The following is a 25,000-nucleotide window of genomic DNA, read 5'->3' on the forward strand; positions in this document are numbered from 1 at the left end:
AAGACATATCAATAGACATATCAATAGACATATCAACAGACATATCAACAGACATATCAATAGACATATCAACAGACATATCAATAGACATATCAACAGACATATCAATAGACATATCAACAGACATATCAATAGACATATCAACAGACATATCAATAGACATATCAACAGACATATCAATAGACATATCAATAGACATATCAACAGACATATCACCAGACATATCACCAGACATATCAATAGACATATCAACAGACATATCAACAGACATATTAACAGACATATCACCAGACATATCAATAGACTTATCAAAAGACATATCAATAGACATATCAAAAGACATATCAATAGACATATCAATAGACATATCAATAGACATATCAATAGACATATCAATAGACATATCAACAGACATATCAATAGACATATCAACAGACATATCAACAGACATATCAACAGACATATCAACAGACATATCAATAGACATATCAATAGACATATCAACAGACATATCAACAGACATATCAATAGACATATCAATAGACATATCAACAGACATATCAACAGACATATCAATAGACATATCAACAGACATATCACCAGACATATCACCAGACATATCAATAGACATATCAACAGACATATCAACAGACATATTAACAGACATATCACCAGACATATCAATAGACTTATCAACAGACATAACATTTAAACACAGCAACAGACATATCAACAGCATTCCATGTCAATAGACTCATCACTGCAGTCACACATACCATCACACCACTATACGAGTCCAACTATCTAGGTTATTTTGTTGAAGCTCTTACTCCATACCAGTGCACTCCTTGCCTGAGGTACACTGGTCTCTCTGATTAGTTGGTTGGTTGATTGATTGAACAACACTGACAATAAACCTTCTTTCTTCTCCCCTCCTTCCTGTGTGTGTGTGTGTCAGTGGTGTGTACTGGTACCCAGAATGGGCTGAGCTCCACAGGATCCCAGGAGAACCAGTACAACCTGATCAAGAACCGCTACACAGGCTGTGAGATCATCATGGGTAACCTGGAGATCACCCAGATAGAGACTGACTGGGACTTCAGCTTCCTAGGGGTGAGACTGAGACGCCATTTTTTATTATAAGATCTCTTGTTGTTGTTCTTCTTCTACTTCTTTCCTTCCATGAGACATGTTCATGAGGCCTCCTCTGGTAATTGAGGTAATCTGGCAATGTGACTGTGTTTCAAGACGATCAGAGAGGTGACAGGGTACATCCTGTCTCTGTCCCTCCAGACCATCAGAGAGGTAACGGGCTACATCCCGTCTCTAACCTGTCTGTCTAATCGTACTGTTACAGTAACAGTAGTATCTCATCTGTAATCTGATGAACTCTGTAACTCTGTCTCTGTCCCTCCAGACCATCAGAGAGGTAACGGGCTACATCCCGTCTCTAACCTGTCTGTCTAATCGTACTGTTACAGTAACAGTAGTATCTCATCTGTAATCTGATGAACTCTGTAACTCTGTCTCTGTCCCTCCAGACCATCAGAGAGGTAACGGGCTACATCCTAATCGCCATGAACCACTTCAGACGTCTGCCTCTGGAACAGCTGCGTGTGATCAGGGGCAACACCCTGTACGACAGAGGGTTCGCCCTCTCTGTTTTCTACAACTACCCCAAGGAGGGCTCCAATGGCCTGCAGCACCTGGGACTCACATACCTCACTGGTGAGTGGAGGAAAGGATTAGAAGGGAGGGGGACAGGAGAGTACAGAAGGAAAGAGGAGAGGAGGGAAGGAGTGGGGGATATGGAGAAACTGAGAAGGAAAAAGGAGAGGAAAGAAGGAGGGATAGTGGTAGTCAGGAGGGGTTAACCCCCTGGAGTCCAATGACTCACCGCTGCGTCAATCTAAGTTACATAACAAAGAAAGTCCCCATCAAAATCAGTCAGTTTAAACTAGAGATATCTGGGTTGGATGCGTCTCAATCCACCACATCCATCAGTTTAAACTAGAGATATCTGGGGGGGTTTTGCATTTGATGTGTCTCAATCCACCACATCCGTCAGTTTAAACTAGAGATATCTGGGTTGGATGTGTCTCAATCCACCACATCCGTCAGTTTAAACTAGAGATATCTGGGTTGGATTTGTCTCAATCCACCACATCCGTCAGTTTAAACTAGAGATATCTTGGTTGGATGTGTCTCAATCCACCACATCCGTCAGTTTAAACTAGAGATATCTGGGTTGGATGTGTCTCAATCCATCACATCCGTCAGTTTAAACTAGAGATATCTGGGTTGGATGTGTCTCAATCCACCACATCCATCAGTTTAAACTAGAGATATCTGGGTTGGATTTGTCTCAATCCACCACATCCATCAGTTTAAACTAGAGATATCTGGGTTGGATGTGTCTCAATCCACCACATCCGTTAGTTTAAACTAGAGATATCTGGGTTGGATGTGTCTCAATCCACCACATCCATCAGTTTAAACTAGAGATATCTGGGTTGGATTTGTCTCAATCCACCACATCCATCAGTTTAAACTAGAGATATCTGGGTTGGATGTGTCTCAATCCACCACATCCGTTAGTTTAAACTAGACTAAACTTTTTTTTGCATTGGATGCGTCTCAATCCACCACATCCGTCAGTGTAGCACTTCCGCATCTGCAGTGAAAGGTGGCAGAGCTATAGAGTGGTGTTTGTCAGACCATGAGACATCCTGAAAATAGGTCTTGTCACGTAAACGTCTGTAGTGTCTGAACGGTTTGACAGTTTGAATGGAAGTATGAAGGTAGGTTTGTGCCATACAAAATGGGATTAAATATGTGTAAAAAAAAAAGGACAGATTTAGTACAGATAATTCAAAACCTTCTTTCTTATGATTGATTTTTTGACTGTCCCTTTTGCCATTTACTGTATGAATGTGTTATTCAATGCTTTTCTATGGGCTTTAATAGTAAAGGCCAAGATCTATATCCTCCCCTGCACCTTGGGTCAAAGAGAAAGCCAGGTGGAGCCAAGCCCCAGCACCTTATGGGTCCAAAAAGGAGTAGAATTGTCACGTTCTGACCTTTATTTCCTTTGTTTTGTCATTATTTAGTATGGTCAGGGCGTGAGTTGGGGTGGGCAGTCTATGGTTCTTTTTCTATGATTTGGGTATTTCTATGTTTTGGCCTAGTATGGTTCTTAATCAGAGGCAGGTGTCATTAGTTAGTCATTAGTCTCTGATTGAGAATCATACTTAGGTAGCCTGGGTTTCACTGTGTGTTTGTGGGTGATTGTTCCTGTCTCTGTGTTAGTTTGCACCAGTATAGGCTGTTCAGGTTTTCTCGTTACGTTTATTGTTTTTGTACTGTTCTTTTTTTCATTAAACATGAATCTAAATAGCCACGCTGCATTTTGGCCCTCCTCTCCTTCGACTCAAGAAAAACGTTACAAGGATAGGAAGGAGGATAAACGTATGAACCCCCAACACCAACCCTGGCTTCATGTCCTCAATTTGGTTCAACCCCAACCCTAACCCTGGCTTCATGTCCTCAATTTGGTTCAACCCCAACCCTAACCCTGGCTTCATGTCCTCAACTTGGTTCAACCCCAACCCCAACCCTGGCTTCATGTCCTCAACTTGGTTCAACCCCAACCCCAACCCTGGCTTCATGTCCTCAACTTGGTTCAACCCCAACCCCAACTTCATGTCCTCAACTTGGTTCAACCCCAACACCAATCCTGGCTTCATGTCCTCAACTTGGTTCAACCCCAACCCTAACCCTGGCTTCATGTCCTCAACTTGGTTCAACCCCAACACCAACCCTGGCTTCATGTCCTCAACTAGGTTCAACCCCAACCCTGGCTTCATGTCCTCAACTTGGTTCAACCCCAACACCAACCCTGGCTTCATGTCCTCAACTTGGTTCAACCCCAACACCAACCCTGGCTTCATGTCCTCAACTTGGTTCAACCCCAACACCAACCCTGGCTTCATGTCCTCAACTTGGTTCAACCCCAACACCAACCCTGGCTTCATGTCCTCAACTTGGTTCAACCCCAACACCAACCCTGGCTTCATGTCCTCAACTTGGTTCAACCCCCAACCCTGGCTTCATGTCCTCAACTTGGTTCAACCCCAACACCAACCCTGGCTTCATGTCCTCAACTAGGTTCAACCCCAACCCTGGCTTCATGTCCTCAACTTGGTTCAACCCCAACACCAACCCTGGCTTCATGTCCTCAACTTGGTTCAACCCCAACACCAACCCTGGCTTCATGTCCTCAACTTGGTTCAACCCCAACACCAACCCTGGCTTCATGTCCTCAACTTGGTTCAACCCCAACACCAACCCTGGCTTCATGTCCTCAACTTGGTTCAACCCCAACACCAACCCTGGCTTCATGTCCTCAACTTGGTTCAACCCCCAACCCTGGCTTCATGTCCTCAACTTGGTTCAACCCTAACCCTGGCTTCATGTCCTCAACTTGGTTCAACCCTAACCCTGGCTTCATGTCCTCAACTTGGTTCAACCCTAACCCTGGCTTCATGTCCTCAACTTGGTTCAACCCTAACCCTGGCTTCATGTCCTCAACTTGGTTCAACCCTAACCCTGGCTTCATGTCCTCAACTTGGTTCAACCCCAACACCAACCCTGGCTTCATGTCCTCAACTTGGTTCAACCCCAACACCAACCCTGGCTTCATGTCCTCAACTTGGTTCAACCCCAACACCAACCCTGGCTTCATGTCCTCAACGGGGTTCAACCCCCAACCCTGGCTTCATGTCCTCAACGTGGTTCAACCCCCAACCCTGGCTTCATGTCCTCAACGTGGTTCAACCCCCAACCCTGGCTTCATGTCCTCAACGTGGTTCAACCCCCAACCCTGGCTTCATGTCCTCAACGTGGTTCAACCCCCAACCCTGGCTTCATGTCCTCAACGTGGTTCAACCCCCAACCCTGGCTTCATGTCCTCAACTTGGTTCAACCCCCAACCCTGGCTTCATGTCCTCAACTTGGTTCAACCCCCAACCCTGGCTTCATGTCCTCAACTTGGTTCAACCCCCAACCCTGGCTTCATGTCCTCAACTTGGTTCAACCCCCAACCCTGGCTTCATGTCCTCAACTTGGTTCAACCCCCAACCCTGGCTTCATGTCCTCAACTTGGTTCAACCCCCAACCCTGGCTTCATGTCCTCAACTTGGTTCAACCCCCAACCCAGGCTTCATGTCCTCAACTTGGTTCAACCCCCAACCCTGGCTTCATGTCCTCAACTTGGTGGTTCAACCCCCAACCCTGGCTTCATGTCCTCAACTTGGTGGTTCAACCCCCAACCCTGGCTTCATGTCCTCAACTTGGTGGTTCAACCCCCAACCCTGGCTTCATGTCCTCAACTTGGTGGTTCAACCCCCAACCCTGGCTTCATGTCCTCAACTTGGTGGTTCAACCCCCAACCCTGGCTTCATGTCCTCAACTTGGTGGTTCAACCCCCAACCCTGGCTTCATGTCCTCAACTTGGTGGTTCAACCCCCAACCCTGGCTTCATGTCCTCAACTTGGTGGTTCAACCCCCAACCCTGGCTTCATGTCCTTAACTTGGTGGTTCAACCCCCAACCCAGGCTTCATGTCCTCAACTTGGTTCAACCCCCAACCCAGGCTTCATGTCCTCAACTTGGTTCAACCCCCAACCCTGGCTATCTCTAGCCATTACCCTGGTTTTAGAGAGAGAACTAAAAGAGGACATGTGAAATAAGGAAAAGCTACAGAGAAGAGGGAGAGGGAGGACACATTGTGTGGGTGGCAGGAGCCAGGAATCTCTGGTGATTACTGTAAAACACCACACCCTCAGTGTGCAGACAGGTGTGTAATGGAACATGGCAGGGGTGGGGTGGGGTGGGTGAGGAGGAGTGAAGTGGAGTTGATGGTAAAGACCTAACTAATGAATTTAGTGTGAAAGCAGAACTTCAAGTTATTCCCAACAACACTGGGTTTCACCTGTAGTTCGCGGTGTGTTTCCGTATGTTTGTGTACCTGCCTCATATGTCACAACCCCTCCAACCTCCAAGGAGAGGTTCTGGGAGCAGCTCCTCCCTACACGCTCCAGCATGTCGTGGTTATTATTTAATGAAAGGGGAGTCTAACTGTAACTGTCTTAGTGTAACACAGATTTGATCTTCGTCTCTCACAGTCTCTCTGTCTCCCTATCGCTTTCCCTCCCTCCCCATCTATCTCAATTTCAATTTAAAGGGCTTTATTGGCATGGGAAACACATGTTTACATTGCCAAAGCAAGAGAAATAGATAACAAAAGTGAAATAAAAAATGTATTTTAAACATTACACTCACAAGTTCCAACATAATTAAAACATTTCAAATGTCATTATGTCTATATACAGTGTTGTAATGATGTGCAAAGTACACAAGGGAAAATAAATAAACATAAATATAGGTTATATTTACAATGGTGTTTGTTCTTCACTGGTTGTCCTTTTCTTGTGGCAACAGGTCACAAATCTTGCTGCTGTGATTGCCATTGTGGTATTTCACCCAATAGATATGGGAGTTTATCCAAATTTGTTTTCAAATTCTTTGTGGGTCTGTGTAATCTGAGAGAAATGTGTCTCTAATATGGTCATACAGGAAGTGCAGCTCAGTTTCCACCTCATTTTGGGGGCATTGTACACAGCCTGTCTTCTCTTGAGAGCCAGGTCTTCCTTCGGCGACCTTTCTCAATAGCAAGGCTATGCTCACTGAGTCTGTACATAGCCAAAGCTTTCCTTAAATTTGGATCAGTCACAGTGGTCAGGTATTCTGACACTGTGTACTCTCTGTTTAGGGCCAAATAGCATTCTAGTTTGCTCAGTCTATTTGTAAATTCTTTCCAAGGTTTGGGAATCGCTTCCTTTTAGGTGGTCGTAGAATTTAATGGCCCTTTTCTGGATTTTGATCATTAGCGGGTATCGGCCTAATTCTGCTCTGCATGCATTATTTGGTGTTTTACATTGTATACAAAGGATATTTTTGCAGAATTCTACATGTAGAGTCTCAATGTGTTCTATAACTTTAGCCAGATCCTAATTGGTATGTTGAATTTTATGTTCCTTTTGATGGTATAGAAGGCTCTTCTTGCCTTGTCTCAGATCGTTCACAGCTTTGTGGAAGTTACCTGTGGCGCTGATGTTTCCGAAGGTATGTATCGTTTTTTGTGGGCACTGGGGAAACGGTGTCTAGATGGAATTTGAGTTTGTGGTCATGGCAACTGGACCTTTTTTGGAACACCATTATTTTTGTCTTATTGAGATTTACTGTCAGGGCCCACGTCTGACAGAATCTGTGCAGAATATCTAGGTGCTGCTGTAGGCCCTCCATGGCTGGGGACAGAAGCACCAGATCATCAGCAAACCGTAGACATTTGACTTCAGATTCTAGTAGGGTGAGGCCGGGTGCTGCAGACTGTTCTAGTGCCCTCGCAAACTCATTGTTATTTATGTTGAAGAGGATGGGGCTTAAGCTGCATCCCTGTCTCACCCCCCAGCCCTGTGGGAAGAAATGTGTGTGTTTTTTTGCCAATTTTAACAGCACTCTTGTTGTTTGTGTACATGGATTTTATAATGTCGTATATTTTTCCCCCAACACCACTTTCCATCAATTTGTATAGCAGACCCTCATGCTAAATTGAGTTGAAAGCTTTGTCTTTGTTTTGGTTTGTTTGTCAATTAGGTTGTGCAGGGTAAATATGTGGACTCTCGTACGGTAATTTGGTAAAAAGACAGTTTGACATTTGCTCAGTACATTGTTTTTTTGCAGAGGAAATGTACGAGTCTGCTGTTAATGATAATACAGAGGATTTTCTCAAGACTGCTGTTGATGGACCTCTGGCAGTCTCTATGGGGGTACCACAGGGTTCAATTCTCGGGCCGACTCTTTTCTCTGTTTTTATCAACGATGTCGCTCTTGCTACGGGTGATTCCCTGATCCATCTCTACGCATACAACTACATTCTGTATACATCTGGCCCTTATTTGGACACTGTGTTAACTAACCTCCAAACAAGCTTCAATGCCATGCAACACTCCTTCTGTGGCCTCAAACTGCTCTTAAATGCTAGCAAAACCAAATGCATGCTTTTCAACCGTTTGCTGCCCGCACCCCGCCCGCCCGACTAGCATCACTACTCTAGATGGTTCTGACCTAGAATACGTAGACAACTACAAATACCTAGGTGTCTGGCTAGACAGTAAATTCTCCTTCCAGACTCATATTAAACATCTCTAATCCAAAATCAAATCTAGAATGACTATCCTACCAATCCTCGACTTCGGCTATTGCATCTACAAAATAGCTTTCAATACTTTACTCAGCAAACTGGATGCAGTCTATCACAGTGCCATCTGTTTTGTTACCAAAGCGCCTTATACCACCCACCACTGCGACCTGCATGCTCTAGTTGGCTGGCCCTCACTACACATTCGTCGCAAGACCCACTGGCTCCAGGTCATCTATAAGTCTATGCTAGATAAATCCCCGCCTTATCTCAGCTCACTGGTCATGATAACAACACCCACCCATAGCACGTGCTCCAGCAGGTATATCTCACTGGTCATCCCCAAAGCCAACACCTCATTTGTCCGCCTTTCCTTCCAGTTCTCTGTTGCCAGTGACTGGAACGAATTGCAAAAATCGCTGAAGCTGGAGACTTACATTTCCCTCATTAACTTTAAACATCAGCTATCTGAGCAGCTAACCGATCGCTGCAGCTGTACATAGTCCATCTCAAATAGCCCACCCAATCTACCTACCTCATCCCCATATTGTTTTTATTTACTTTGCTGCTCTTCTGCACACCAGCATCACTACTTACACACCATCATCTGCTCATCCTCATCTGCTCCTCTATCACTCCAGTGTTAATCTGCTAAATTGAAATTACTTTGCTACTATGGCCTATTTATTGCCTTACCTCCTCATGCCATTTGCACACACTGTATAAAAACTTTTCTATTTTTTTCTATTATATAATTGACTGTACACTTGTTTATTCCAAGTGTAACTCTGTGTTGTTGTTTGTGTCGCACTGCTTTGCTTTATCTTGGCCAGGTCACAGTTGTAAATGAGAACTTGTTCTCAACTAGCTTACTTGGTTAACCTCTAGCGTCGAGCAATCCCGTATCCGGGAGTGTAATCACAGCCTCAAGCTCATTAGCATAACTATTCATGAAAATCGCAAATGAAATGAAAGAAATATATTCACTCACAAGCTTTGCCTTTTGTTAACAACACTGTCATTTCAGATTTTCAAAATATGCTTTTCAACCATCGCTACACAAGCATTTGTGTAAGAGGTATTGATAGCTAGCATAGCATTAGCCTCGCATTCAGCAGGCAACATTTTCACAAAAACAAGAAAAGCATTCAAATAAAATCATTTACCTTTAAAGAACTTCGGATGTTTTCAATGAGGAGACTCTCAGTTAGATAGCAAATGTTCAGTTTTTCCAAAAAGATAATTTGTGTAGGAGAAATCGCTCCGTTTTGTTCATCACGTTTAGCTAAGAAAAAAAAATGAAAATTCAGTCATTACAACGCCAAACTTTTTTCCAAATTAACTCCATAATATCGATAGAAACATGGCAAACGTTGTTTAGAATCAATCCTCAAGGTGTTTTTCACATATCTATTCGATGATGAATCATTTGTGGCAGTTGCCTTTCTCCTCTGAACCGAATGGAAAAGTGGACGCAGCTGGAGATTGCGCAATAATTTCGACGGAGGACACCAAGCGGACACCTGGTAAATGTAGTCTCTTATGGTCAATCTTCCAATGATATGCCTACAAATACGTCACAATGCTGCAGACACCTTGGGGAAACGACAGAAAGTGTAGGCTCATTCCTGGCGCATTCACAGCCATATAAGGAGACATTGGAACACAGCGCCTTCAGAATCTGGGCCATTTCCTGTTTGAAATTTCATCTTGGTTTCGCCTGTAGCATAGGTTCTGTGGCACTCACAGATAAGATCTTTGCGTTTTGGAAACGTCAGAGTGTTTTCTTTCCAAAGCTGTCAATTATATGCATAGTCGAGCATCTTTTCGTGACAAAATATCTTGTTGAAAACGGGAACGTTTTTTTATCCAAAAATTAAAAGAGTGCCCCCTATATCGAAGAAGCTAAGTAAAGGTGAAATAAAAATAAATAAACAATCCTACAGTAGTTATTGTGGTCAAATTTGTCTCCACTTTTGTGGATTGTGGTGATCAGTCCTTGGTTCCAAATATTGGGGAATATGCCAGAGCTGTGGATGATAAAGAGTTTAGCCAATTGGAATTTGTGGTCTGTATATTTTATCATTTCATTTTGGATACCATCAACCCCACAGGCCTTTTTGGGTTGGAGGGTTTGTATTTTGTCCTGCAGTTCATTCTCTCTCTCTCTCCCTGTCTCTCTCTCTCTCTCTCTTGCTCTCACTCTCCCCCCACCTCGCTCTCTCTCTGTCTCTCTCTCTCTTTCTCTCTCTCCCCCCACCTCTCTCTCTCTCTCTCTCTCTCTCTCCCCCCCCCCCCCTCTCTCTCTCTCCCCCCCTCTCTACAGAAATTCTGGAGGGGGGTGTCCAGATCGTCAACAACAGGTTCCTGAGCTATGGTCCCTGGGTGAACTGGGATGACATTGTGAGGGACAGGGATAGGGCCAAGGCTCCCATTGACATCCAGTACAACGGTCGGAGAGGTCAGTGTCTGTCCTCTAGAGTAGGTGGTTAGAGCCTTATCTGGAAAATGCTAAAAGAGATCAGGATTCCAGTTGAGATTCCAAACTCTGGCTAGACCATAAACGTTGACCTCTTTGACCTCTGTTCTTGGGTTAGCCATTGGCTGCTATATCTGACTGATAATGATGTTCCATGTGTGTAGGGCCTTGTCACCCTTCCTGTGGGGAGAACTGCTGGGGGTCTGGTGAAGAACACTGCCAGATCTGTGAGTTCTCTGCCTCCTTTTCATCTTTGTGTGCCACCTCTCATTCTATTTCTTTCTTTTTCTCTCTCTCTCACCGTCTTGTCATATGCTTACCTACACTATCCTGTCACTGACCTCCCTCTCTGTACCCCTCAGTGACTAAGACGGTGTGCGCCCCTCAGTGTAATGGCCGCTGTTTTGGGACAAGCCCCAGGGACTGCTGTCACATAGAGTGTGCAGGGGGCTGCACTGCGTCTCAGGAGAGGGACTGCTTTGTGAGTGCCTTTCTGTCTTTCCTACAGAGAAGCTAGTCCTTCAGAAAGAAGTAGTGATTTAACAGTCATTTAACCTTAATAGAGAGTCCACAGCCGCGTCGTCACCATTATTACATATATCGGAACCTTATTTAATTGGCTACGTATTGAGTTATCAAGTCGTGGGCGTATGTCAGAACAACTACTCTATGGCACGTGCAGCTTTGAGGCTTTGAACTGTGTAGCACAGTTCTGTAACAGCTAATGAAGTAGCTCATTTACAGTAAGAAAGCTAATATAGATTACTTCATGAGAAGGTTCATGATTCATTTTAAATTGTATGTGTGTGTGTCTACCTCCCTACTCCCAGGCGTGCCGTCACTTCAACGACTCAGGCTCCTGTGTGCCCCAGTGTCCCCAGACTCTGATCTACAACAAGCAGATGTTTCAGATGGAGACGAACCCCAACGCCAAGTATCAGTACGGATCCATCTGTGTCTCCCACTGCCCCTGTGAGTACCCTTGTGTGTGTGTGTTTTTGTCTTTATTCTCATATTCCTTTTCTCGTGTTCTCGTACTAAACTGGTATCTGGGTATTTTTCTTAACACTGAACCAGCCAAGTGACATCTAGAACATCCAAGCCACTGCATGGTTCTGAATTCATGTGAATAGATGCCTCTGTCTCTTCTTCTCCTCTGCCCTCTTTCCCCCATACAGCCCACTTCGTGGTGGACGGCAGCTCCTGTGTGAGTGGTTGTCCTCCAGACAAGAAGGAGGTGGAGAGGAGTGGTCAGAGGCAGTGTGAGCTCTGTGGAGGGCTGTGCCCTAAAGGTAATCCAACACAGTCAATACACTAACACACCCTGGCCCAATCCCAGATATTCTCTCCTCGATTCCTCTCTCCTCGCCTACTTCTCCAGCCACGTTGGAGGTGAAGGTCTGAGGTCCCTCTGAGTTTTGAGAAGGAGGAAAGGATGTGAGGATATTGAGAAATAGTCCCTGTAGTGGATACATTCACTTTCAATGGTTGATTTATAGCTGCTAAATTAAGGTTGTTTGTGCAGGAATTGTATGATGTTATTTTTGGTAGTTTGGACATGATGATTAGAGAGTGATTCTTCATAAACAAGCCTGCAAGGGTTGCCTGAGCACAGAGACAGATTGATTCATTGATTGATTGATCCCTAACTAGCCTGTGAGGGCACAGGGCCTGAGCACAGACAGACGGTGGACTCCAGTAACATTGACAGCTTCATCAACTGCACCAAGATACAGGGCAGTCTGCACTTCCTGGTCACAGGGATCCTTGGGTAAGTGAGTTCATTGCACTGGAAGCGTTGTAGTTTGATTGCTGCATTACGTAGCATTATCAGTACATGAACAGTAGATGTGCTCTGTGTATTGTTCAGTGATGACTATAAGAATATCCCACCTCTGGACCCTAAGAAGCTGGAAGTCTTCCGCTCTGTGCAGGAGATAACAGGTGTGTTTTTGTTTGTTTCTGTGTGTGTGCCTTTAGAGGTCTGTTTTCCTCTTACCAATCTCAAACTTTACTTTTTTCCCTCTCCTACAGTATGTTGCTTGGTTGTTATACAGTATAACCAGACATTGAAATCACAGTTTGTCCACCTTCTTACAGTCAGAGTCTGTCCAGCATGTGACTGTGTATATTTGCATTTGTGTAAACTATGTTTGCCTGCCCATTGATGTCCAGATATCCTAGCCATCCAGTCGTGGCCTAAAGAGCTATCAGATCTGTCAGTGTTCTCCAGTCTTACCACCATACAGGGAAGATCTCTTCACAAGTAAGGGTGTGTGTGTGTGTGTGTGTGTGTGTGTGTGTGTGTGTGTGTGTGTGTGTGTGTGTGTGTGTGTGTGTGTGTGTGTGTGTGTGTGTGTGTGTGTGTGTGTGTGTGTGTGTGTGTGAAAGTCCATATTTCTATATAACTCAAATGTCATTCTGTTTTGTGACATGTCATTTAATCCACCCAGTCTGTCCTCTGTTTGCTTTAATAATACCAGAGGCTGCTTTTTCGTCAACAGCTCATGTCATGCATGTCACTAGAGTATGTAATATCTCTATCTCTCTTTATGTGCCTCACCTTCCTGTCCACTATGCTCCTGATGTCCCTCTCCAGCGCAAAGAGGTATGGCCTGAGCTGTGTGTGACTCCGTAACTTTTTGATAAACCAAAGCATTGCCTAACACAGATAGTTGTTACTGTGGTGTTGCAGTATCTTAATGAAACTACCTATTGCAGTTTTAGCTTCTACCACAAATAAATGTTTATTTAATTGAATGTGTTGTTCTAGTCTCCTTCTGATGTTTAAGGATGCTTTTTTTCCATTAGAGGTAAATTGATGATGCAGTATGTGGCTGCGTTTAGACAGGCAGCCCAATTCTGATATTTCTTCCTCTAATTGGTCTTTTGACCAGTCAAATCAGATCTTTTCACATCACCTCTTTTTCACAGCTGATCTGATTGGTCAAGAGACCAATTAGTTTAAAAAAGATCGGAATTGGGCTGCCTGTCTAAATGCAGCCAGGTATTTTCTCACCAATTGTGTTGTGATCTTTTTGTCAGAATTTCGAAAAAATACAGATTCCGATTTTGACACACTGAACCATTCACACCAAGTCCGATGCGTTTTTCCCTCCACTTTTCTGAAAGTTTGTCAGAATGTCACCAACACTGCTGCAGTCATTCTCAGGTGCAAAATGTTCAATTTGATCAAAGCGGCAGGAGAGGATGCAGTAATGAGAGAAAAATGATATACGACAGGAACAAATGATATACTACTGGAACAAATGATATACTACTGGAACAAATGATATACTATTGGAACAAATGATATACTGCTGGAACAAATGATATACTGCTGGAACAAATGATACACTACTGGAACAAATGATATATTACTGGAACAACTGATATACTACTGGAACAAATGATATACTACTGGAACAAATTATATACTACTGGAACAAATGATATACTACTGGAACAACTGATATACTACTGGAACAAATGATATACTACTGGAACAAATGATATACTACTGGAACAAATTATATACTACTGGAACAAATGATATACTACTGGAACAAATGATATACTACTGGAACAAATTATATACTACTGAAAATATTAGGATAGGCTTTGTTGCACCCCATTTATTAAGAGAGGAAACGTAAAAATGGCCCCTGTCGTCAGTCCTCGCACATACGCTGACCATCATGACACATGCTGCATACTCTTTTCTTTCTGTCTGGTTGAAGAGAATTAGCCAACTCACACACACACCTAAAAGGACTTGTCAATCAAAGCCGCCTGCAGCGCATCTCACATAAGCAACTCACATTTATTCTTTCCCAAACTGCATTAAAAACCTTGCCTTAGCTTCAAAGGGTAATGCTAAATCAAGGGTAATGCTAAATCAATGTAGCCTATCATATAAATTGACGAGGAAAGATTTAAGGGGGAGATAGAGACAGCAGTGATATAGGCTATATGACGATGAAACTAACAACCATTAGAAAATAGAATCACAGGCATGCAACCTGTCCATAGCCTAATGGTCTGCCTGTCCATAGCCTAATGATCAGCCTGTCCATAGCCTAATGATCAGCCTGTCCATAGCCTAATGATCAGCCTGTCCATAGCCTCATGATCAGCCTGTCCATAGCCTCATGATCAGCCTGTCCATAGCCTAATGGTCAGCCTGTCCATAGCCTAATGATCAGCCAGTCCATAGCCTAATGGTCAGCCTGTCCATAGCCTAATGATCAGCCAGTCCATAGCCTAATGGTCAGCCTGTCCATAGCCTAATGATCAGCCAGTCCATAGCCTAATGGTCAGCCTGTCCATAGCCTAATGATCAGCCAGTCCATAGCCTAATGATCAGCCTGTCCATAGCCTAATGACCAGCCTGTCCATAGCCTAATGATCAGCCTGTCCATAGCCTCATGATCAGCCAGTCCATAGCCTAATGGTCAGCATGTCCATAGCCTAATGATCAGCCAGTCCATAGCCTCATGATCAGCCAGTCCATAGCCTAATGATCAGCCAGTCCATAGCCTAATGATCAGCCAGTCCATAGCCTAATGGTCAGCATGTCCATAGCCTCATGATCAGCCAGTCCATAGCCTCATGATCAGCCTGTCCATAGCCTAATGATCAGCCAGTCCATAGCCTAATGGTCAGCCAGTCCATAGCCTAATGATCAGCCAGTCCATAGCCTAATGGTCAGCCTGTCCATAGTCTAATGATCAGCCAGTCCATAGCCTAATGATCAGCCTGTCCATAGTCTAATGATCAGCCAGTCCATAGCCTAATGATCAGCCTGTCCATAGCCTAATGGTCAGCCTGTCCATAGCCTAATGGTCAGCATGTCCATAGCCTAATGGTCAGCATGTCCATAGCCTAATGATCAGCCAGTCCATAGCCTAATGATCAGCCTGTCCATAGCCTAATGATCAGCCAGTCCATAGCCTAATGGTCAGCATGTCCATAGCCTCATGATCAGCCTGTCCATAGCCTAATGATCAGCATGTCCATAGCCTCATGATCAGCCTGTCCATAGCCTAATGATCAGCCTGTCCATAGCCTCATGATCAGCCTGTCCATAGCCTCATGATCAGCCTGTCCATAGCCTCATGATTAGCCTGTCCATAGCCTAATGATCAGCCTGTCCATAGCCTCATGATCAGCCTGTCCATAGCCTAATGATCAGCCTGTCCATAGCCTCATGATCAGCCTGTCCATATTCTAATGATCAGCCTGTCCCTAGCCTAATGATCAGCCTGTCCATAGCCTAATGGTCAGCCTGTCCATAGCCTAATGATCAGCCTGTCCATAGCCTAATGGTCAGCCTGTCCATAGCCTAATGATCAGCCTGTCCATAGCCTAATGGTCAGCCTGTCCATAGCCTAATGATCAGCCTGTCCATAGCCTCATGATCAGCCTGTCCATAGCCTAATGGTCAGCCTGTCCATAGCCTAATGATCAGCCTGTCCATAGCCTAATGGTCAGCCTTTCCATAGCCTAATGATCAGCCTGTCCATAGCCTAATGGTCAGCCTGTCCATAGCCTAATGATCAGCCTGTCCATAGCATTCTAATGATCAGCCTGTCCATAGCCTAATGATCAGCCTGTCCATAGCATTCTAATGATCAGCCTGTCCATAGCCTAATGGTCAGCCTTTCCATAGCCTAATGATCAGCCTGTCCATAGCCTAATGGTCAGCCTGTCCATAGCCTAATGATCAGCCTGTCCATAGCATTCTAATGATCAGCCTGTCCATTGCCTAATGATCAGCCTGTCCATAGCCTAATGATCAGCCTGTCCATAGCATTCTAATGATCAGCCTGTCCATAGCATTCTAATGATCGGCCTGTCCATAGCATTCTAATGATCGGCCTGTCCATAGCATTCTAATGATCGGCCTGTCCATAGCATTCTAATGATCGGCCTGTCCATAGCATTCTAATGATCGGCCTGTCCATAGCATTCTAATGATCGGCCTGTCCATAGCATTCTAATGATCGGCCTGTCCATAGCATTCTAATGATCGGCCTGTCCATAGCATTCTAATGATCGGCCTGTCCATAGCATTCTAATGATCGGCCTGTCCATAGCATTCTAATGATCGGCCTGTCCATAGCATTCTAATGATCGGCCTGTCCATAGCATTCTAATGATCGGCCTGTCCATAGCATTCTAATGATCGGCCTGTCCATAGCATTCTAATGATCGGCCTGTCCATAGCATTCTAATGATCGGCCTGTCCATAGCATTCTAATGATCGGCCTGTCCATAGCATTCTAATGATCAGCCTGTCCATAGCATTCTAATGATCGGCCTGTCCATAGCATTCTAATGATCGGCCTGTCCATAGCATTCTAATGATCGGCCTGTCCATAGCATTCTAATGATCGGCCTGTCCATAGCATTCTAATGATCGGCCTGTCCATAGCATTCTAATGATCGGCCTGTCCATAGCATTCTAATGATCGGCCTGTCCATAGCATTCTAATGATCGGCCTGTCCATAGCATTCTAATGATCGGCCTGTCCATAGCATTCTAATGATCGGCCTGTCCATAGCATTCTAATGATCAGCCTGTCCATAGCATTCTAATGATCGGCCTGTCCATAGCATTCTAATGATCGGCCTGTCCATAGCATTCTAATGATCGGCCTGTCCATAGCATTCTAATGATCGGCCTGTCCATAGCATTCTAATGATCGGCCTGTCCATAGCATTCTAATGATCGGCCTGTCCATAGCATTCTAATGATCGGCCTGTCCATAGCATTCTAATGATCGGCCTGTCCATAGCATTCTAATGATCGGCCTGTCCATAGCATTCTAATGATCGGCCTGTCCATAGCATTCTAATGATCAGCCTGTCCATAGCATTCTAATGATCGGCCTGTCCATAGCATTCTAATGATCGGCCTGTCCATAGCATTCTAATGATCGGCCTGTCCATAGCATTCTAATGATCGGCCTGTCCATAGCATTCTAATGATCGGCCTGTCCATAGCATTCTAATGATCGGCCTGTCCATAGCATTCTAATGATCGGCCTGTCCATAGCATTCTAATGATCGGCCTGTCCATAGCATTCTAATGATCGGCCTGTCCATAGCATTCTAATGATCGGCCTGTCCATAGCATTCTAATGATCGGCCTGTCCATAGCATTCTAATGATCGGCCTGTCCATAGCATTCTAATGATCGGCCTGTCCATAGCATTCTAATGATCGGCCTGTCCATAGCATTCTAATGATCGGCCTGTCCATAGCATTCTAATGATCGGCCTGTCCATAGCATTCTAATGATCAGCCTGTCCATAGCATTCTAATGATCGGCCTGTCCATAGCATTCTAATGATCAGCCTGTCCATAGCATTCTAATGATCGGCCTGTCCATAGCATTCTAATGATCGGCCTGTCCATAGCATTCTAATGATCAGCCTGTCCATAGCATTCTAATGATCGGCCTGTCCATAGCATTCTAATGATCAGCCTGTCCATAGCATTCTAATGATCGGCCTGTCCATAGCATTCTAATGATCGGCCTGTCCATAGCATTCTAATGATCGGCCTGTCCATAGCATTCTAATGATCGGCCTGTCTATAGCTTAATGATCAGCCGTTGATACATTTCAGTGAAGCATTTGATACTTTAATTTGAGTTTTTTCTTAAATCTAAATCTGTTCAACCATTTATTGAATTTTTTTTGTCTCTGTCTTCTAGGGTTGCCTATAACACAAGTGGTCTAGGCCTAGATTAACTTTAGCAGGCCTATGATATATAGCCTCATACACTGTACATACTATATGATTGATGGATGAATATATCCTTGAATATAGTCTTCTTCACTGTTCTCTTCTTGCACAAGTCATGCATTTCCGCTGGACTCTCTCTAGCCCTTGAATGTGTAGCCTATATATGGATAATGAACCATTTATTAGGTACACCCATCTACTACTGGGTTGGACACCCCCTGTGCTTCAAGAACAGCCTGAATTCATTGTGGCATGGAAACGTAACCTCAAAAACATTCCCCGAACCATTACACCACCGCCACCAGCCTGTACCGTTGACACCAGGCAGGACGTGCCCTTGGAGCTGCTTCTTCTTGTTTTGAGCTGTTAGGAGTGGAACCCAGTGTGGTCATCTGCTGTAACTTATTTTAAGCAATTTTTTAAAACTAAGGTCTATTCAAGGAGAGTAGTATCAATTGGTTGTCTTGCTTGCTGAATGGCTATACAATAGGCTACAGTGTTGGCAATGAACTGGAGGGGAAGTTTGAATGGAAAGAGTGACGTGTGGCTCTGGTGTGGTGGGATCACATTGGCTAAATTGATACATTGTGCACAGCAAATGTAAAAATATATATATTTATTAATCAATTCACACAACGAAGCCACAGACCTGTCAGTGGCTGTGTCCCAGATAACAATTTATATTTCTATCAACAGTTTATTTTCTTGTGCAAAAATACGCAAAAATCATACCTGTTCCAAATAAATAATAATTGATGGATTGCGGCAGGACAATATTTAGCAATTGGTGTGAACAGTGTCATAAACAAGACGTGCTCGTGTTTTCTGAATAAGGAACTTGGTGAGAAAGTGCCTTTAGAGGTCGTTTTACTTCTGTTTTCCTCTTACCAATCTCAAACTTTGCTTTTCTCCTCTCCTCCAGGCGTTTCTCTCTGATGGTCATGCGTGTTGCGTCCATCACCTCTCTAGGTCTGCGTTCCCTGAGAGAGATCAGTGACGGCAACGTGTACCTCAGCCACAACGCCAAACTGTGTTACCACCACACCGTCAACTGGACACGCCTGTTCACCGGGCACTCCACAAGCCTCAACGACATCAAGGACAACAGGCCTCTGAGAGAGTGTGGTGAGACATCTCAGCTACTAGCTGTTTCAATCTTGCAGGGCCATATTCTGACCTGAGATCTGCACATTGAATTCCAGTTTTGGAGTTGACTTTAATTATGATTCAAGTGAAAGTCAGAGATGCACGTACTTATCTCAACACTGAATCATGTTGTTGTTGTTTACAGTTGAGGAGGATCACGTGTGTGACCCACTGTGTTCAGACTCAGGCTGCTGGGGCCCGGGGCCTGACCAGTGTCTCTCCTGCAGGAACCACAGCCGAGACTCTACCTGTGTGGCACACTGCAACTTCTACACAGGGTCAGTGGGAGTGTGTGTGTTACTTGTGTGAGAGGTGTGAGAGAGATTAAAATTGAGAGAGAGAGTTGGCTGTGTGTGTGTGTGTGTGTGCGTGCGTGCGTGCGTTTAACCATCTGTTGTGTCCCTCCACCACCAGTCAGCCCAGGGAGTTTGCGGGGCCAAAGGGGGAGTGTGTCGCATGTCATCCAGAATGCCAACCGCAGTATGGGAGGGATAGCTGCACTGGACCGGTACATAAACTCTCTCTCTCTCTATCTCGCTTGGTATTCTATCTCTTTCGTCCCCTCTCTCACTCTATCTCTCTCTCTTGTCCTCTTGATGTCTCTCTCAATCTCTCTATCAACTAAACCTCACTGCTAGCTTCACATATACAGTCTATAAGTGAAATGACAAAGGATATTGGCTGAGATCTAATACTTTGACACTGTTCTTGGCTTTTCATTCTCTCATTCGTCAGATGATTGTGGTGCATGACTCTGTACTGTAGCAGCCAACTCAGTCATGAAACATCTCCTCCCACATAGTTTCTACATTAGTCTCTGTAAATATGGGCTTTTCTGTGATATTACTGGACTGTCAAATATAAGGCGATATAGGCATTTGTTTGCTTTTGGCTTATCAGCATTTCTACCTAATCTTACAGGACATTGTATTGTAACTTTAAACGATGATGACTCATTCGTAAGGTAACCCACACACACCTTTCCATATCACATACCCTGCACATGACGTCATCCACCTCAATGTAATGGGAATAACACCTCACCAAAGAGGCTGGACTATTTCCTCCTTCCTTTTAGGATTTCATATTTATTTTCATCCTGGGCTGCAGTATATTGGCCCATCAGATATCACAAATCACGTCGATATCTGTTTCTGCTTCTTGTTCTGGCTGAGTGTAAAAAAATGTGTTTGAGAGATACATTAGAGAAAGACTGTTGTATTATTTAACTGTTCAATAATAAAATGGATAAAATGACCTCTTTTCTGACATTGGTAAGTGATTTCTCTCTCTCTCTCCACAACCCCCCTCTCTCCTTCTTTCTCACCCTCCCTCTCTCTCTTTCCAACACCCCTCTCTCTCTTTCTTTCTCCCCCTCTGTCTCTCTCTTTCCAACAACCCCCTCTCTCCTTCTTTCTCCCCTCCCTCTCTATCTCCATCCCCATCCTCTCTCCTTCTTTCTCCCCCTCCCTCTCTCTCTTTCCAACACCCCCCTCTATCCTTCTTTCTCCCCTCCCTCTCTCTCTCCATCCCCATCCTCTCTCCTTCTTTCTCCCCCTCCCTCTCTCTCTCTATCACCCCATCTCTCCTTCTTTCTCCCCTCACTCTCTCGCTCTCCCCTCCCTCTCTTGCTCCATCACCCCCTCTCTCCTTCTTTCTCCCCTCCCCTCCCTGTCTCACACTCCCCTCCCTCTCTCTCTCCATTACCCCCCTCTCTTCTTATTTCTCCCCCTCCCTGTCTCGCACACCCCTCCCTCTCTCTCTCCCTTCCCCCCATTTCTCTCCCTCTCTCAGGGGTCTGATGAGTGCGTGATGTGTTCCAGTATGAGAGACGGTCCTCACTGTGTGTTCTCCTGCCCCAGTGGGGTGAACGGAGAGAACGGGCAGTTCATCTACAAATACCCCAACAAGGACAGCTACTGTGAGCCCTGCCATGTCAACTGCACACAGGGGTGAGCGTGTGTGTGTGTGTGTGTGTGTGTGTGTGTGTGTGTGTGTGTGTGTGTGTGTGTGTGTGTGTGTGTGTGTGTGTGTGTGTGTGTGTGTGTGTGTGTGTGTGTGCATTAGAGTGACACTGTGCATCTTGTTGCAGGTGCTCTGGTCCAGGGTTGAGTGACTGTATCGACAACACTAGACAGTCCACTAGGTGAGTGTCTCTCCCTGCTGGTGGTTATATACACACACACCCCACTCAAACACACAAACACACCAGACATTTACATATTTTTCTCCTGTAGCACTCAGATCACAGGAATAGCTTTGGGAGTGCCGGCTGCCCTCATAGTCTGCCTGGCATTGTTTGTGTTGGGCATGCTGTACCGCCGTGGCCGGGCCATCCGCAGGAAGAGAGCCATGAGGAGGTACCTGAAGAGTGAGGAGGTGAGGTTGAAAAATACATGTCAAATTCAATAAAATACTGGTATATCTCTACAACATAACTGAAAGGAAGTCTGCAGAGTTGTGGGACATATTGGACATATCCAAAAGATCTTTCCAAACTCGCAGTATAAATGTAACAGGTCTGTGTGTGTTATTAAAAGAGTTTTGAGCCGCTGACCCCAGGAGAGAAAGGGGCTAACGTTCATGCCCGGATCCTGAGGGCCCCAGAGCTGAAGAAGGTCAAAGCCCTTGGCTCTGGAGTGTTTGGTACTGTACACAAAGGCCTGTGGATCCCTGAGGGAGACTCCGTGAAGATTCCTGTAGCCATTAAGACCATCCAGGACCACACAGGCAGACAGACCTTCACTGAGATCACTGATGTAAGAACCATACACTCATAACACACCGACACTCAGTAACAATACTAACGTCTGATTCCTCGTCACCAGATATGTTTGTGTAATGGAGGTGGGTTTTATTGAATAGCAACCTTGCATGAGACATACATACTTGTGCTAACTCCATGAACTAATGCCTGGGCTTTAGCTCACTAAGCTAACACAGTCTTGTGGTGTGTAGGAGATCCTGTCTGATTCCCTCTCCCTCTCTCTGTCTTGCGCTCTTGTTCTCTCTGTGTGTCCTCCTTTGCAGCACATGTTGTCCATGGGCAGTCTAGACCACCCGTATATCGTCAGGCTCTTAGGTGTCTGTCCAGGTGCCAGTCTCCAGCTGGTCACCCAGCTCAGCAGCCAGGGGTCCTTACTGAAGCACATCAGGCACCACAGGGACAACCTGGATCCACAGAGGCTTCTCAACTGGTGTGTACAGATAGCTAAGGTGAGGTCATGATCACTAAAGGGTAGAACCATTTTTGGTTCCAGGTGGTTTTCCCCTCAAAGAACCCAGAACCCTTTAAGGGTGTTTTCACATACAGTATAGTCCTCTTTAAGATAAATGATCTCAGTCCTCCTTAAAGTGAACTCTGGGGTAAAATAAAGCTGTAGAACTCAGTTATCTTTGTATTCACACTGCCCTTGCCTTTGAATGAGGACTCAACCCTTTTGCCAGTTCACTTCACCTATTTTGTGGTTCCAGTCCTCTTTGCATTCACATTGCTATATTTAGAAAGGAAGCCAAAATCTTTTTCCAACATTCACTCAATGCACTCTGGGTTTTTCCAATGGACAGGACAGACCATTCCATCAAAACGTGTTATCGGACAGCTAGACATACTGTACCTACAGTACTTACATTTTGGAAGCTAATAGATTGCATTTAGTTAAAAGAGACAATTGTAATCAGAAGATACTATTAACATGTAAATATTATTGGTAACAGAATAAGTAACAGAATAATAACTGCAGACAATATAATGCTATATTGTAAAATTGTAAACCCAATGTAGGCTACTGCTTCTTTCAGAGCGAGAATTGATTTCGTACATTATGGTGTGATTCTCACCAAATATGTTGTTGTCTTCTCACACTATTCAAACCCCACAATAGAATAAACAGTTTATTACACTGCTGTATTGTAGCCTATAGATCACATTTAGCAAACAAATCATCTGAACTAAAAACTCAGATTATCCCGCAAACTGGTACATCCTCTTCTCTCTTCAGTGGCACCAACGTGAGGGGTTATGTCAGGGGAAACAATGCTGCAGAAGTCTAGTGTGTGGGGTTATGTCAGGGGAAACAATGCTGCAGAAGTCTAGTGTGAGGGGTTATGTCAGGGGAAACAATGCTGCTGCAGAAGTCTAGTGTGAGGGGTTATGTCAGGGGAAACAATGCTGCAGAAGTCTAGTGTGAGGGGTTATGTCAGGGGAAACAATGCTGCAGAAGTCTAGTGTGAGGGGTTATGTCAGGGGAAACAATGCTGCAGAAGTCTAGTGTGAAACAATGGGGTTATGTCAGGGGAAACAAAGCTGCTGCAGAAGTCTAGTGTGAGGGGTTATGTCAGGGGAAACAATGCTGCAGAAGTCTAGTGTGAGGGGTTATGTCAGGGGAAACAATGCTGCAGAAGTCTAGTGTGAGGGGTTATGTCAGGGGAAACAATGCTGCAGAAGTCTAGTGTGAGGGGTTATGTCAGGGGAAACAATGCTGCAGAAGTCTAGTGTGAGGGGTTATGTCAGGGGAAACAATGCTGCAGAAGTCTAGTGTGAGGGGTTATGTCAGGGGAAACAATGCTGCAGAAGTCTAGTGTGAGGGGTTATGTCAGGGGAAACAATGCTGCAGAAGTCTAGTGTGAGGGGTTATGTCAGGGGAAACAATGCTGCAGAAGTCTAGTGTGAGGGGTTATGTCAGGGGAAACAATGCTGCAGAAGTCTAGTGTGAGGGGTTATGTCAGGGGAAACAATGCTGCAGAAGTCTAGTGTGAGGGGTTATGTCAGGGGAAACAATGCTGCAGAAGTCTAGTGTGAGGGGTTATGTCAGGGGAAACAATGCTGCAGATGTCGTCTAGTGTGTGAGGGGGTTATGTCAGGGGAAACAATGCTGCAGAAGTCTAGTGTGAGGGGTTATGTCAGGGGAAACAATGCTGCAGACGTCTAGTGTGAGGGGTTATGTCAGGGGGGAAACAATGCTGCAGAAGTCTAGTGTGAGGGGGAAACAATGTGCAGAAGTCTGAGTGTGAGGGGTTATGTCAGGGGAAACAATGCTGCAGAAGTCTAGTGTGAGGGGTTATGTCAGGGGAAACAATGCTGCAGAAGTCTAGTGTGAGGGGTTATGTCAGGGGAAACAATGCTGCAGAAGTCTAGTGTGAGGGGTTATGTCAGGGGAAACAATGCTGCAGAAGTCTAGTGTGAGGGGTTATGTCAGGCGGAACAATGCTGCAGAAGTCTAGTGTGAGGGGTTATGTCAGGGGAAACAATGCTGCAGAAGTCTAGTGTGAGGGGTTATGTCAGGGGAAACAATGCTGCAGAAGTCTAGTGTGTGGGGTTATGTCAGGGGAAACAATGCTGCAGACGTCTAGTGTGAGGGG

At 44.8% G+C, this 25,000-nt stretch overlaps 1 protein-coding gene across 1 annotated transcript in view; it reads left to right on the top strand.

The window, feature by feature from the left end:
* Positions 1-25,000, top strand: part of LOC135504029 (receptor tyrosine-protein kinase erbB-3-like) — a 41,283-nt gene that overhangs the window by 9,094 nt on the left and 7,189 nt on the right. The window contains exons 2-20 of the mRNA XM_064922281.1: positions 959-1,113; positions 1,542-1,728; positions 10,586-10,720; positions 10,903-10,965; positions 11,101-11,219; positions 11,569-11,710; positions 11,917-12,030; positions 12,392-12,509; positions 12,609-12,682; positions 12,914-13,004; positions 13,338-13,346; positions 19,416-19,618; positions 19,785-19,917; positions 20,054-20,147; positions 21,434-21,591; positions 21,732-21,785; positions 21,877-22,018; positions 22,180-22,398; positions 22,670-22,855. Coding sequence (XP_064778353.1) covers positions 959-1,113; positions 1,542-1,728; positions 10,586-10,720; positions 10,903-10,965; positions 11,101-11,219; positions 11,569-11,710; positions 11,917-12,030; positions 12,392-12,509; positions 12,609-12,682; positions 12,914-13,004; positions 13,338-13,346; positions 19,416-19,618; positions 19,785-19,917; positions 20,054-20,147; positions 21,434-21,591; positions 21,732-21,785; positions 21,877-22,018; positions 22,180-22,398; positions 22,670-22,855 — 2,396 coding nt within the window. The remainder of the gene's footprint in view (positions 1-958; positions 1,114-1,541; positions 1,729-10,585; positions 10,721-10,902; positions 10,966-11,100; positions 11,220-11,568; positions 11,711-11,916; positions 12,031-12,391; positions 12,510-12,608; positions 12,683-12,913; positions 13,005-13,337; positions 13,347-19,415; positions 19,619-19,784; positions 19,918-20,053; positions 20,148-21,433; positions 21,592-21,731; positions 21,786-21,876; positions 22,019-22,179; positions 22,399-22,669; positions 22,856-25,000) is intronic.

Source organism: Oncorhynchus masou, chromosome 18, assembly GCF_036934945.1.
Source record: "Oncorhynchus masou masou isolate Uvic2021 chromosome 18, UVic_Omas_1.1, whole genome shotgun sequence".
NCBI classification, from domain to species: domain Eukaryota; kingdom Metazoa; phylum Chordata; class Actinopteri; order Salmoniformes; family Salmonidae; genus Oncorhynchus; species Oncorhynchus masou.